The following is a 14374-nucleotide window of genomic DNA, read 5'->3' as shown; positions in this document are numbered from 1 at the left end:
GTATATTTTGTGGGAACCTTGAGTCATGTTTTAGTTGTGAGCTAGTTGAACGTGTGTGTGTTCGGGACAGGGAATTTGACACAGATTTTGGTACTTTGAATTCATAACCCATTACAGGAATCAATTTTCTAAGTTGTTTGCAATTGAATGAGTGTGAAAAGTGATTGTTGAGTGTGTTCATTATAATTTAAGATTGTGCACCCAGGAATGGGATATGAAATTGAATTATATTTTAAGTTAAAGTTTTATTTCTATATTAAAAGTTGGTTTTGCAACTGTAAAAAGGCAATGAACAATTTTCTAGGAGATAAGCTTCAGCCTTGAAAGTCTGAAGATGTCTGGCAGAAATCCAATTTGAAGTTTAAAACACTGCTTTAATTGGGCTAACTTTTAAAATCTGCTATTGCTTTACTGTGCAGTTTAAACTTGAAGACATGTTTCACTGACTTTTTAAGGAGAAGATGTCAGAAATTGTTTTAAGGGAGAGTAGGATAAGCAAAGGAGATATGGGAAAGATTAAAGTTTGTTTAAGAAGCTGGTGTTAAATCATTTGTTATAAGAATGTTAAATAACTTTTTCTTTTGTTTTTGTTTTTATTACTGTCATTTGAAAAGGCACCTGAAGAAAGAACAAGAAAAATTACGTAATTTAGCTATCTTTTAAAAAAGCACGTGCTATTCCATTCTGTGTGTAGTTAATAAGTATTATAAGTTAATAAGTCTGAACTAAGTTTATACCATTAAGGTTAATGAACCTGTTAAGTTGAGAAAAACTTTTAAATGCTTATTGCTGTGAACTGTAATTTGGAATCATCTTGGTAATATAAAAAAAAATCCTTGGTTTAGATGCTAAAGATGCTAAAAAAGTTTGGAAACAATTGGAGTTTAATATAAAATACTGTCTTCTCTAATGGAGATGGTTTCCTTTGAATTTGATAATGTTACTAAAGATTTTGTTGTTTTAAAACCCAAAGGATACCAAAAAGACATTTAAAATGGAGTTTAGTTCTTTTCGATCAGGAAAAAAAAGGGTTACGTAAAGCGACGCAGCTGAGAATGTTTTGCTCCACCCCCTTGGAGACAAGCAAAGAAATTAACTTTGCTGCAGCTATCTTTATCAACAAAACAAAGTGCTTGAGAAGGAGAGATAGTTGCAAGCTCTTCTGTCTCTAATGTAAAAAAAAATGCAATTATCACCAAGTCTGGGCATAAGAAACTGGAATTGATAAACAAAATTAAATTGATATGAGTGGCTATTTAAAGCACTCAAAGGGAAATTTATCTGACATTAAAGAGGACCATCAATGTTTAGAAAACAAAAACAACAAAAACAGTCTAGGTGGTTCCTAAGTACAAAAAACAAAGTTTCTTTTGGGGAGATATTAAATGGAACATTAATAAAACCTATCATTCCAGCAACACTGTTATTTGAATTTGGAATAATCTGAGATGTCGAAAATCCAGTTTAATTTTAAGGAATTAAAATGTCATCTAAGATTAAAAAAACAAACAATATATAGCAATGCCTGGAATCAAACAGAAATGTTTGATTTCTGTTTTAAGGAATTATGAATATTGGATGGTAAGGGTTCTCCAGGGCTCAAAATGAAATAGAATTATAATTAATGGGAATTGGCAATTAGATGGGGCTGATGCAAGAGCTAATAAAGGAATTCTGGGGTTAAACAATGGTGAAATTAGAATTCAAACAGCTAAATTAATACAGTGTGGAATTTCCAAGAAGCCTAGAATTTTCCAGTGAAAGTCAGGAAAGTGTAGATAAGACTCGCAATTGATAGTTTTCTCTTGGAGATATGAGTTTTTGAAGAGAGCTACATTTGAAAGTCTGGCCATTTTTGATCTTTTGATAAGCTCACCTGAGTTGAGAATATGTGGCATGACATTGGGATACCAGTGTACGTGTACAGATGTGATTTGTTACAGGCAGAGCAACTAACATGCAAAATGCATGGTGAAGTGCACTGACGAACAGGTCTCAAACATGTTTACTGACTTGAGAAACAGCATGGCACGAAATGGTTAATGCAGCCAGTCGGGTGAGACAACATATTACATTATCAAGCTATTGGCACACACTCACATAGAGAAAATGACTTTACAATAATCAGGATAAATTAAACACATTAGTAATGACAGGAAGGGCAATGAGATTGCCAGGGGATGAGGAAATAGGACCTGCAAGAGAAAGGGTTAAAAGATTTTTGAAGGAGTTAGAACATAGAACAGTACAGCACAGTACAGGCCCTTCGGCCCACGATGTTGTGCCGAACCTTTAACCTACTCTAGGATCAAACTACCTACATACCCTTCATACTACGATCATCCATGTACCTATCCAAGAGTCGCTTAAATGTCCCTAATGTACATTAGTGTTGTGCAGACAACTGCATGAGCGGAGGCAGGAGGTTATACAGAAACAGATCAATGACACCACATGATGGGAAGACTTATGGAATTGGGGTTCAAACATACAGATACCCACCTGGGTCAGGATCGCCTCCCACATCTTGGTTATTGCCCAAGTAGTGATGGTCGTGCATTTGACGCGCTTAATCCACTGGGTCAGAAGGACACACGTGGTGAGACCAGTAATATGGGGACATAAGCACTCGGGGATTAAGAAAGTAGTTCATGAGCCCCATCTGCAGGACTAACCCATGTAGACGGTGTAGTCAATTGCCTGTGCAAACCTAAGCTCAATACCTGGCCAGTATCAATAAGTGGCGGAGAGCAAAGAGAGTTGAGCACATCAATGTTCAGGTATTTGGGCAACTTGGGCAGGACCAAGGGACAAAAGAGTGGGGGTGGGGGGTGGGGGGTGGGTGGTTGCTGAAGGGGGAAGTGAAAGGGAAAAGGACAAGAACAGTCAACAATGGAGAAGGGGTCTGTCATATTTGAATAGTTCATATAGAGTTTGTATCAGACATGTGGTTTGGGAAAATGAGGCTTGCAATAGTGATGAGAGTAGGGGATGCAGATTGTGTGAATAGGTGGAAAATGAGATGTAGTGGTGTGGTGCAGAGATTGTAAGGGCAGAATTTAACGGAGCCAGTGGGGCTCCCGGCACTGGGCCGATAAGGTGGTGGGAAGCCCTCCTCAGCAATTTGGGGATCTAGCTCTATTAAACAGTGTCTAGGCAATTAACAGCCCGGCACCAGAATCCCCGTCTCTTTAAAAATGGGGATCCAGCCTCCAAGAGCTTCTGATCAGTCAGAGAGCCTGCAGCTCAGTAGTATCAGCAGTGCCACTGGGAGCGGTGGTACTGCAGGAGGCCTGGGAACTAGGCCCAGTGCTGGAGACCAGGATCCAAGGTAAGTGAGATAGGATCGCTGGGGCCAGTTCGCCAGGGCGCGGCGATGGCGGAGGTAGGAGGGGCATTGAGTGCAGAGGGAGGGTTCAGGGAGGTGGGTTGTTTGTTGGTGGGGCCTTCCATGGGTCAGATTTCCCACAGAGGAAAGCCACCCCAAGCCCGCAGGGAGGTCGCTTCATTTTACTGGGCAAACTCCACACCTGGTGGAGGCTTCCTACTGCTGTTGGCTTAATGCCAGCGACAGGGGGAAGAGGCCCTTAAATGGCTGATAATAGGATTTGTAAGAGCCTCAATTGGCCTCCGGGCAGGAAGTCCATCGTTGGCGTATCCCGCCCCTGAATAAATTGCGGTATAACAGGAAGGTGATGGGTCCTCTGCCCCCAGTCTCCAATTGCAATTCTATGGGCCCCTCTGCCTCCTAGCCCATCACCAGGGGGCCCATTAATCCAGCCCTAGATGTGCAAAGTGAAGTGGGGAGGGGGGTATTGTGAGCAGTCAGACTGGAGGTGGTGCAAATGTGAGCAGAAAGTTAGAGAGCAATATTTTTACCTTGACAACTCTAATCAGGTAATTGAACTTCTTTTAGCATTGTAGTCAAGTCCTAAGAGCTAAGCTCCTGGCATTTTCTTTATCTGTAACCTCTTCCCACTAGCGGAGGTAATGCCTGGAAGGGTTCCTGACCCATGTGGGAAAGAGAATCTCACTATGGTCCCCCACCTTGTCCAGGGCCTCCAAGGCAGCATCGCAGAAACCAGTTGTGCTCTCTGTACATCATTCAGCCATTTCAAACAATTTAGGCAGTTTTCCTGATGACCGCAGCCAGAGTGCACCTCCCCTTTCGGAGGCATCTATGAGCCCAATTTCCTGACATCGTCCCCTCCCCCAAGAGGGATACAGCCAATGAAGAATGTTGACATTACAATTAGGCCCCAACATCAATTTGCATATGCAATCAAATTTGTAGGTGATAACATCACAATCATTTCAATGAATTCAGGAACCATGTACAGTTCATTCCTACACGCAATAAGTTATATATTAATTTTGTTCTTTATTTACTGATTTTTGCATAGGTGATGGCACAAAATGGTATTACTTTTAATTGACTGGTACTTCAACAAGACCCAGAGGTGCAATTGTCAGTACCTAAATCAAAGATGAATTTTATAGTGAATATCTTTGACCATAGAATTAATAAATTATATTTGATGTAGCAGAAACCCAAACTCGAATTGTATGCCAAGGGATGGTTAACTTACCCCAATGCCAGGTCGTCCAGGTGGTCCTGGTGGACCAGGAGGGCCATTGCGTCCAGGTGGACCAGGTGGACCCTATGGAAAAACAGTACAAAAATATTTACTGTCAAAGATTAAAAACAGAAATTCAGCCCATAATGCTCAGATACATGTTTCCTCTTTGCAGATTGCAAGCATATCACGGCCAGAATTTTACGCACCCCCCCCACCCCCCTGGAGCAGGCTGGAGGTGGGGGGAGGGCATAAAATTGAGTTTGGGGCATTGCTTTCCCACCACCACAGCAATTTTACAAGTGGTGGGAGAGGTGGTAAACAGCCCACTGCCCCAAGCCAACACTTAAGTGACCAATTAATTGCCACTAAGGGCCAACTCCCATCACCATGGGTATATTACCAGTGGTGGACGGGTGACTCTGCACCTCAGGAGGCCACCCAGTAAAACCTGGCAGCCTCCTTGTGGGCTGTGTGGGGAGGCCCCTCCTGATCAGGCACCATGTGCCCCACAGAGGGCCCCTCCATGGTCCAGCCGATTGTCCCAGTGAGGTCCCACACACTTACCTTAATTCCGGGGCCGCTTCCTTTGCTGCTTCTCTCGTTGGGTCCAGTCCCAACAGTGGCCACCGTTCTTGGTGGCACTGGGACTGAAGAACTGCCTGCCCGCTGATTGGCTGGCAGCTCTTGGAGGCTGGATTTCCTATCTCAGAGGGACACAAGGCCCACCTGAGGCCAATTAAGGGCCTGGGCCAAGTAAAATCATGGCATGGCTTCCAGGACCGGCAGAGGCAGGCTCGCCCCCTACTTTTTGGCTGGTGGGTGGGGCCTCTGCCCTGATGTAAAATTCTGGCCCACATAAAATGATTTTAACAGTCTTGACTCAATTCCTAGAGGGGTGTGTTAATGGTATTGGTTTAATGAAAGTGTTTCCCTTTAAAAGAACATTTCCTTTTTTTTTAAACAATAATAGCAAGTGAATTCCTTAAGAAAATGTGAAACTTTTTGCTATAGTTAGAATCTGCAATGATATAGCAAGAGATGGGTTTGACTAGATTTGCACTGGTTCCTCTACTAAGCCTCATGTGTAGAAATTGGTTAGTTTTACATTTTGTTACAGGTACATTTTGTTATAAATATATGTTTTCTGTATGTAAAATATCTGTAAGAAAAAGTACAATATTAGCCAAGTCAGCTCTTGAAGAGGTTACCAGTTATTTGATTCTGATAAAGACATTGATATGTACAAACTAGCTTGTAAAATTGCCACAGTGATACTATTGTCTGATGGTTGTTTGATGGTTCAGAGCGACGGTAATGCCACTAATAACAAAGAATTTATTTAGGCAATATTTTAGAATACAGCTACATGCATGAAAATATACTTTTAGACTTGCTGTTACACAATAAGAAATGAATTGGGGACGTCAGTGTTTGGCTCTTTTCACTTTTATCAGTGTAAACTATTACAAATTATGACGTGAAGTAAATCAAAAGTTGTTCTGTTATTTTGAACCAAAATGTTTACACTTACTGGGTCCCCCTTAGGTCCTCGGGTTGTATCACCATTCTGTAATGAGATAAATACACATTTTACTATAAATTAATATATAGGAAAAATAATGGTAAAATAGTTTAAATATTTTGTAAAAATACTTGAGTTTCATTACTAAATATATTCTAAAATATTTTGTATTACAATTTAGTATTTGGCGCAAATTTTCCATATATGTTTCTGCATCCTTAGATAGATAGGCAGACAGACAGACACCTGGTTAAAAAATACTATAAACTGAATATTTAATAGGGCAAAAACCTATTTCTGGAAGGTGTTTCTAACTTTACCACGATAGTCATAAATTACAGCAGGTGCTCGGCATACTAGAAATAAAAATAAAAATAAAAAATGCAAGAGTATTTAAATTCAAATAAATTGTAGCAACCAGGGAAATGAGTCTAGGAAATATTTAATTGTTCGTCAAGATTACTGGGAAAAATTTTGATCAAATGTCTGGACACCTTAATTGCCATATTGAGCTGTGTAAGTGTGTTCGTAAAGTAGCCATAAAATACAAAGTATACTTTGGTTACAAATTTTCCTGGATTCTGAACTAAGCCCAAATATCTGACACAGCTCTCAAAGAGATATCAAATGAGCTGAAGTCCAAAGCATTCATTACTAGGTAAAGGATCCATGGTGCCTTGACAAATAAGATCATTAATCCATGAGAGAAGGATGTCTGACAAGTAATGGGACACTTTCAGGCAGAGGGAGAGTTTTGTCACCTGTGACATAAGCTTATGCTAGATTCCAAGATGTGCCTTTTAATGGAAAATGTACAAAAAATAGAAGTTAAAAACATTTCCATTGATAATTTAGGGGATAAAAGGCAGATGAACAGAGTATTGGGTCAATATATTACCAAATATTACCTAAGCAGCTAAGGAGAGGTACAGCTAATGGTGATATATGTGTAACAAACATCACAAATTTGCATTCATTTGATGTGGCCAAACATAGACAATTGTAGATTTTTTGTCCAAAGAAACTAAAAAGGCAAAATTTGCTTGCCTTTGCTCAACTAATACAACTCTAAAGGAGACCTGTTAAAAGTTCCCTTGCTATTTGAAAATAAGGATTGAATTAGTTTAATGTAGTTCAAGCAAGCCATCCAAACTTAGCTGATTATTCATTTAAAGAAACAGATTTAATTTGATGAAACAGTGTAAAAGAAAACACAGATTAAGAAAAAAGGTTTAGAGTACCAGATGATATATTTAAGACAAAAAGAGGGAATTCTGGGGATTCTGCTTCTCATCCGGAAAATATGGAAAAATGGCACAAACATCACAAAGCCCTGTTATGCCATTTTTCTGGGCTTCCTTCAGCTCTTCACTGAAGTTATGGTTGACAAGTGAGAGAAACTCCATGAAAATTCATCCTGCAAAACATCTGTTGTCTCAAACAATAATGTGCTTTCTTCCACTACTAAAAAAATTAAATTAACATTAAAGCTTTATTGCTGATGATCTATTTCTAACCTGGCTTTATGAGGTACACAAATTAAAAAGTAAAGTTAAATTCAATTACTTCATCCTTTGGTCAATGTGTAGCTACAAGAGCACAGCCCAGGCATCCATGTGGGGTGAGGATGGAGGTGGGTGGTGGTATTGGCGGGGAAGGTATTGATCCCTACGCTTGAACAGTGAGGAGCGAGGTGCCTCATTTACATAGAGCCAGTGACTTGCCAAGAGCAGCAGGTAGCTTCCTGATGAATCTCAAGTGAAGATCGTACTGCTGCTGGCAAGCCAATTTTGCAGTGGAGACTTCAAACACGCATTAGACCCTTCATTTGCATACGCAAAGGATTTCAGGCATGGGCAGTGCCTGCAATCCTTTGACCTTTAACAATAGATCGGGGGGCTTGTTATAAGCATATGCTTCTTGCCTGTCATTTTGGAAGCTTAGGAGGTTGTTTGGTGCCCAAGGAACATGTGCTGCATAGCCAAATTCATAGGCCTACTTTACTGAATGTATTAATGTGAAACAGTATTTACTCATTGTAACACATAGTAAATTACATTAATATTTTATCATTGACATCAAAATCAAATGTCAACCAAAACATCTGCATTTTAATAAAAATTAAAATACAATAATGGACAGATTGTTACAGGCCAGTTCGTTGGAAGAACATCTGGACATATTGCACAGCATTCTCCAATAGGAATCTCAGCGTCAAGGCAGTCTATCGGGTCACACTCTAAGTCATCACAGAGGACCATTCCATTTTCACAAGCACAGATTCTGCAGGCCTCAGCTTTCCAGACATCTTTGTCCAAATATTCCATACCATCATGAATGCATGTGGATCCTACAAAAGAAACATAAACAAGCATTAAACTCAGAACACTACAGGAAGATTTGACTGAAGGAATCATATAACTTTCAGAATTAGTGGATACAGATTGAAAATTATTGCAAGAAGAAGAGGAAAGTTGGATATTTACAATTGTACAGATAAATCTGTGAGTGAAAATATCCAAGACTATTATTTAATCGATCTCTTTTAATTACATAATTTATGATACTGCTGACAAAATGATACAATATCTATATGAAAGAAGCCCAGGAACATACTGTATTACTTAATAATTATGATTTATATTAACAGATTGTTTTATTCATTCACTTGTGGAATGTGTGCATTACTGACAAGCCAAGCATTTGTTGTTCACCCCTAACACAACTAAATGGCTTACGAGGCTATTTCAAAGGGCAATTAAGAAACAACCACATTGCTCTGAGGCTGGAGTCACATATAGGCCAGAGCAAGTAGGAACAGCAGATTTCCTTCCCTGAAGGATATTAGTAAACCAAATGGGGTTTTACAGGAATCTGGTAGTGTCATAGTCAGCATTACTGAGACTACTTTTTTATTCCAGTGCAGTAAAAGACTACAGTTTATTGCTGTCTACAGGTTGGATTAAACATTAATAATCTGCTAAACTGCAGAATTATAGAGACATAATTTTAAAATATCAACTTTTAATCTAGTAGACACATTTAATTATAAAATTTGATATTTAAATTCAGTTTCAAAGAGGATATGTGACAGAGATCCATTGCAACATGTCTCTGTTCCCAATATGTTGCCCCAAGATTTTTATGGCCTCCACTAATCAATGGAACTGGGTCTGTGCTCAGTAGACACAAACCCAGCAATAGCATTGCGAATGAGGCAGGAGAGGGCATTTTTGTACTCCTGCCACATTTTCTTTTGGCTTTGCACGAAGCGACACCCAAAGAAACCTGGCACTGCGGCTTGTGCTTGTGGAGGATCTGTGAGGGTGTGGTCAAAATCCAAGAACTCACTACTTTTAACACCACCTTGGGTGTACCTACAACACACGCAACTGCAGTCACTCAAAAAGGTCCACCAATACCTTCTCAAGGGCAACTAAGGATGGGCAATAAATACCAGCTTTGTCATCAAAACCCTTATCCCAAGAATGAATATATATTTTTTAGTTTCTGGAACCTCATTTCCACAGGGAAGATGACCAACCACAGGTAGAACTGACAAGTAGGTAGAACTTTGTGAAAAACTCCACAATATCCATTTAACTTTAAAATCCACATGAATTCATCCTGATGAATTACTTTCCAAAGGTTACATTTTCACAACCCAGCAGAACAGGAATTTCTTTTTAATATTTCTTCTGGGGATGTCAGCGATGCTGGTAAGGTCACATTTATTCGATTGAATTACTCTACAAAGGCCTGCATGGATTCGATGGGCTGAATGGCCTCCCTCTGTATCATACTGATGTTATGACTTAGGGCCCATTCCTAATTGCCCAGAGAAGATGACGGAAGTGAATTCTCACTGACCCACTGCTGTCCCTGTGGTGATGGTTCTTCCGCTGTGGTATGAAGGAATTCCAGAATATTGACCTGGCAACAACGAAAGAACAGCAATATATATCCAAATTAGTATGGCGTTGGGTGAGGAGGTAGTGGTTGTCCAAGAACATTGCTGCTTTTGTTGTTCTTGGTGATAGAGATCACAGTGGAGGGAGGTGCTGTTGAGTAACTTTGGTAAATTGGTGCAGTGCATCCTGTAAATCAAAAATACGGTAACCATAGTATGGCAGTGATGGAGGAGATGGATACTGAGTCCAGTGTCAGGGGCACCGATCAAGTGAGCTGCTATTTCCTGGATGGTGGGATGGTGTCAAGCTTCTTAAGAATTGTTGTGACTACAACTGTTGTGATATTGCTTTAATTGCTCTAATACTGATTAACATACTATTGAATATGTAAATAGTTTAACATATATCATCACAGGAAGTGATGAAACTTAATATGTGATCCAATAGTTGGAGCAGCAAAACCTTGGTATTGATCAGTCCACCTTTCACAGGAACAAATGACATTTAGAACACTATTTAGGAGGTATTGCTTTCTACGGTTACCATTCAGTTTGTCAGTGAGTCAAGACCTGTTCCAACAGCATATGGATCGCATTACCAAGAGTGTTCCTGGCTGTGTTTGCATTGCGGATGACCTAGCGATCATGGGAAGTATCAAGGAAGAGCATGACAAAAATCTTCACATTCTAATAGAGGTGGCTAGAAGAGAAGGCCTCATGTTTAATAGAAAAAATTGTGCTATCAATGTGTGCGATATGAATTTCTTCGGTTCAATCTATTCTGACACCGGAATACAATCAGGTCCCAGTAAACTTGAGGAATTGCAATCAATGCCTACTCCTCAAGTAAAAGAAGATTTACAGAGCTATTTGGACCTGTTTAACAACTTATCATATATCTCGAATTTCTCTGAGAAAGTATCATCACTGCGTGAGTTTCTCAAGAAAGATACACCATTATTGGGGCATGAAGATCATCAGCGTGCAGGATTCGATTTGTTAAAACAGTCACTTTCTGTTGAAGCATGTTTACAATATTATGACCCAAGGAAAGAAACTACACTTGAAGCAGATGTTCACAAAAGGGTCTTGGAGCATGTCTCTTACAGGAAGGTAGAGCAATTGCGTTTGGTTCTAAGAATTTGTCACCCACTCAGGTGAACTACTGAAATGTAGAAGGAGAAATGTTGGCATTCGTGTTTGGTATAACCAGATCAATACGTACCTATTTGGCAAATGCTTTGTTGACAAGACTGATCACAAGCTGTCAGCAATAACTTGGTAAAAATCACATACCAGCGCACCACCTCAACTCCAAAGACTACTAATTAAAGTACCGGGGTACGATTGTGAGGTCCGATACAAACCTGGAAACCTCATGGTTATGTCTGGCATATTGAGCAGGCTACCCAACCCCAAGATGACAGAAGATATACCGTTGGATGTCCAATTGGACAAAGCAGACGTGGAACTAGAAGATATGTGCAACATAGACCTAATGCGATTTGGACAGAACAAATGCAAAGAACTCCAAAGAGAGACATTTTAAAAATTCATTCATGGGATGTGGGCGTCACTGGCTAGGCCAGCATTTATTGCCCATCCCCAATTGCCCTTGAGAAGGTGGTGGTGAGCTGCCTTCTTGAACTGCTGCAGTCCACGTGAGATAGGTACACCCACAGTGCTGTTGGAATGGGAGTCCCAGGATTTTGACCCAGTGACAGTGAAGGAATGGCGATATAGTTCCAAGTCAGTATGGTGTGTGACTTGGAGGGGAACTTGCAGGTGGTGGTTTTCCATGCATTTGCTGCCCTTGTCCTTCTAGTTGGTAGAGGTCGCGGGTTTGGAAGGTGCTGTCTAAGGAGCCTTGGTGCATTGCTGTAGTGCATCTTGTAGATGGTACACACTGCTGCCACTGTGTGTCAGTGGTGGAGGGTGTGAATGTTTGGGGATGAGGTGATAATCAAGCGGGCTGCTTTGTCCTGGATGGTATCGAGCTTCTTGAATGTTGTTGGAGCTGCACCCTTCCAGGCAAGTGGAGAGTATTCCATCACACTCCTGACTTGTGCCTTGTCGATGGTGGACAGGCTTTGGGGAGTCAGGAGATGAGTTACTTGCCGCAGGATTCCTAGCCTCTGATCTGCTCTTTTAGCCACAGTATTTATATGGCTACTCCAGTTCAGTTTCTGGTCAATGGTAACCCCCAGGATGTCGATACTGGGGGATTCAGTGATGGTAATGCCATTGAATGTCAAGGGGAGATGGTTAGATTCTCTCTTGTTGGAGATGGTCATTGCCTGGCACTTGTGTGGCACAAATGTTACTTGCCACTTATCAGCCCAAGCCTGGATATTGTCCAGGTATTGCTGCATTTCTTCACGGACTGCTTCAGTATCTGAGGAGTCGCGAATGGTGCTGAACATTGTGCAATCATCAGTGAACATCCCCACCTCTGACCTTATGATTGAAGGAGCATTGATGAAGCAGCTGAAGTTGGTTGGGCCTAGGACACTACCCTGAGGAACTCCTGCAGTGATGTCCTGGAGCTCAGATGATTGACCTCCAACAACCACAATCATCTTCCTTTGGGTTACATATGACTCCAACCAACAGAGAGTTTCCCCGATTCCCATTGACTTCAGTTTGGCTAGGGCTCCTTGATGCCATACTCGGTCAAATGCTGCCTTGATGTCAAGGGCAGTCACTCTCACCTCACCTTTTGAGTTCAGCTCTTTTGTCCATGTTTGAACCAAGGCTGTCATGAGGTCATGAGCTGAGTGGTCTTGACGGAACCCAAACTGAGAGTCACTGAGCAGGTTATTGCTAAGCAAGTGCTGCTTGATGGCACTGTTGATGACACCTCCATCACTTTACTGAGGAACGAGAGTAGACTCATGTCTACTCTCTGATGACTTCCACAGATCCTGTCCTCAGGGAATTAAGGCAGCTCATCATCAGTGGATGACCAGATACAATGCAAGAGGTTCCCATGGACATCAGAATTTGTGACAAATTTGGGATATCAAGTGGAGTTACTTTCAAAGGCAGACGAGTATTGATACTATTATAAAATAAAAACAAGAAATGCTGGAAATACTCAGCAGATCTGGCAGCATCTGTGGAAAGAGAAGCAGAGTTAACGCTTCAGGTCAATGACCCTTCATCAGAACTGATGATGATCTGATCAAATGATGACTTGGAAGAGTTGTCCTAACTTGCCTTCCAAACTGGCAATGATAATCCTATATCTAGTGGTGTTGCTCATAGGTGCAACGTTGCCATTTGAATATCTTGATTCGTCTCCTTACATTTCATATATTGATACCAAAACTGCTTCATCAAGATATCCTTACTCAATTACATCAAGGTCACATGGGCATTGAAAGATCAAGACAACTTGCACGTGAAACAGTTTATTGGTCAGGGATCAGTAATGGCATAGAACGAGCAGTCAGGATGTGCAATTCATGGCAGGAACATCAACTGAGCCAACACAAACAGCCACTTCATCTTCATGATGTTCCATTACATCGATGGTCAAGAATAGCTGTTGACTTATGTACTGTCAGAGGTGATGACTTCTTTCTTCGCCAAATTTCCTATCATTCGCCAACTGAGGGATACATCAAGTGCATCGGAAGCAAACATGATGAGTGCAATTTTCAGTTTTTTGGTTCCCCTGAGGAAATAATGTTGGATAACAGTCCACAGTACACCAGGAAGCCACATGTGTGCAAAGTGGGTTATAAATCACATTACATCATCTCCACACTATATAAGGTCAAATGGACTGGCAGAAAGGATGGTGCAGACTGTAAAATCACTAATCTTGAAATGTGAGGAGACCAATCAAGATATTCAATTCGCAACATTGCACCTATGAACACCACCCCTAGATACAGGATTACCATCCTCAGCAAAGATCGTGTCTGGAAGGCAAGTTAGAACATCTGTTCCAAGTCATCTTTTAATCAGATCATCGTCAGTCCAAGATAAATTATCGGTAAGCCAAGAGAAAATGAAAATCACATATGACAAACTTGCAGGTGCAGAGTTGCCTCCACTGCATGTAGGACAGAAAGTCAGAGTGATCCACCCTCAAGAGAATGCGGAGGTATCAAAGATCTGTAATGAGCCACAGTCATATGAGGTAATCGCCCCAAATGGAGCGACATTGAGAAGGAATTAGATGTCAGCTGAGAATTATCCAACAGCATTGTACCTAACAATCCTGTAGCTTCAAGAACACATTCACATTCAAGTTCTGAGTGTGGATATAAGGTAGATGACACATAGAACACTCAAGTATAAGATAATTGTCAATCTAGACCAGTGAGTCAAGACAGAAGAATTGACAATTCC

General features: G+C 40.8%; 1 protein-coding gene across 8 annotated transcripts in view; it reads right to left on the bottom strand.

The window, feature by feature from the left end:
* The window catches only part of LOC137372132 (collagen alpha-1(III) chain-like), a 300919-nt gene that overhangs the window by 182051 nt on the left and 104494 nt on the right, over positions 1-14374 (bottom strand). For 7 of the 8 annotated variants that reach the window (XM_068035601.1, XM_068035603.1, XM_068035600.1 and 4 more), the window contains 3 exons: positions 8253-8452; positions 6112-6147; positions 4590-4661 (listed from right to left, as the gene is read on the bottom strand). In XM_068035601.1, the coding sequence (XP_067891702.1) occupies positions 4590-4661; positions 6112-6147; positions 8253-8429 (285 nt within the window). In that variant the 5' untranslated portion in view covers positions 8430-8452. The remainder of the gene's footprint in view (positions 1-4589; positions 4662-6111; positions 6148-8252; positions 8453-14374) is intronic. The other variant, XM_068035599.1, reaches the window with a different exon arrangement.

The sequence above is a fragment of the Heterodontus francisci genome, chromosome 7 (assembly GCF_036365525.1).
Source record: "Heterodontus francisci isolate sHetFra1 chromosome 7, sHetFra1.hap1, whole genome shotgun sequence".
In the NCBI taxonomy this organism is placed as follows: Eukaryota; Metazoa; Chordata; class Chondrichthyes; order Heterodontiformes; family Heterodontidae; genus Heterodontus; species Heterodontus francisci.
Note: the sequence above shows the minus strand (reverse complement) of the source record. Positions and strands in the feature narration are given on the sequence as shown.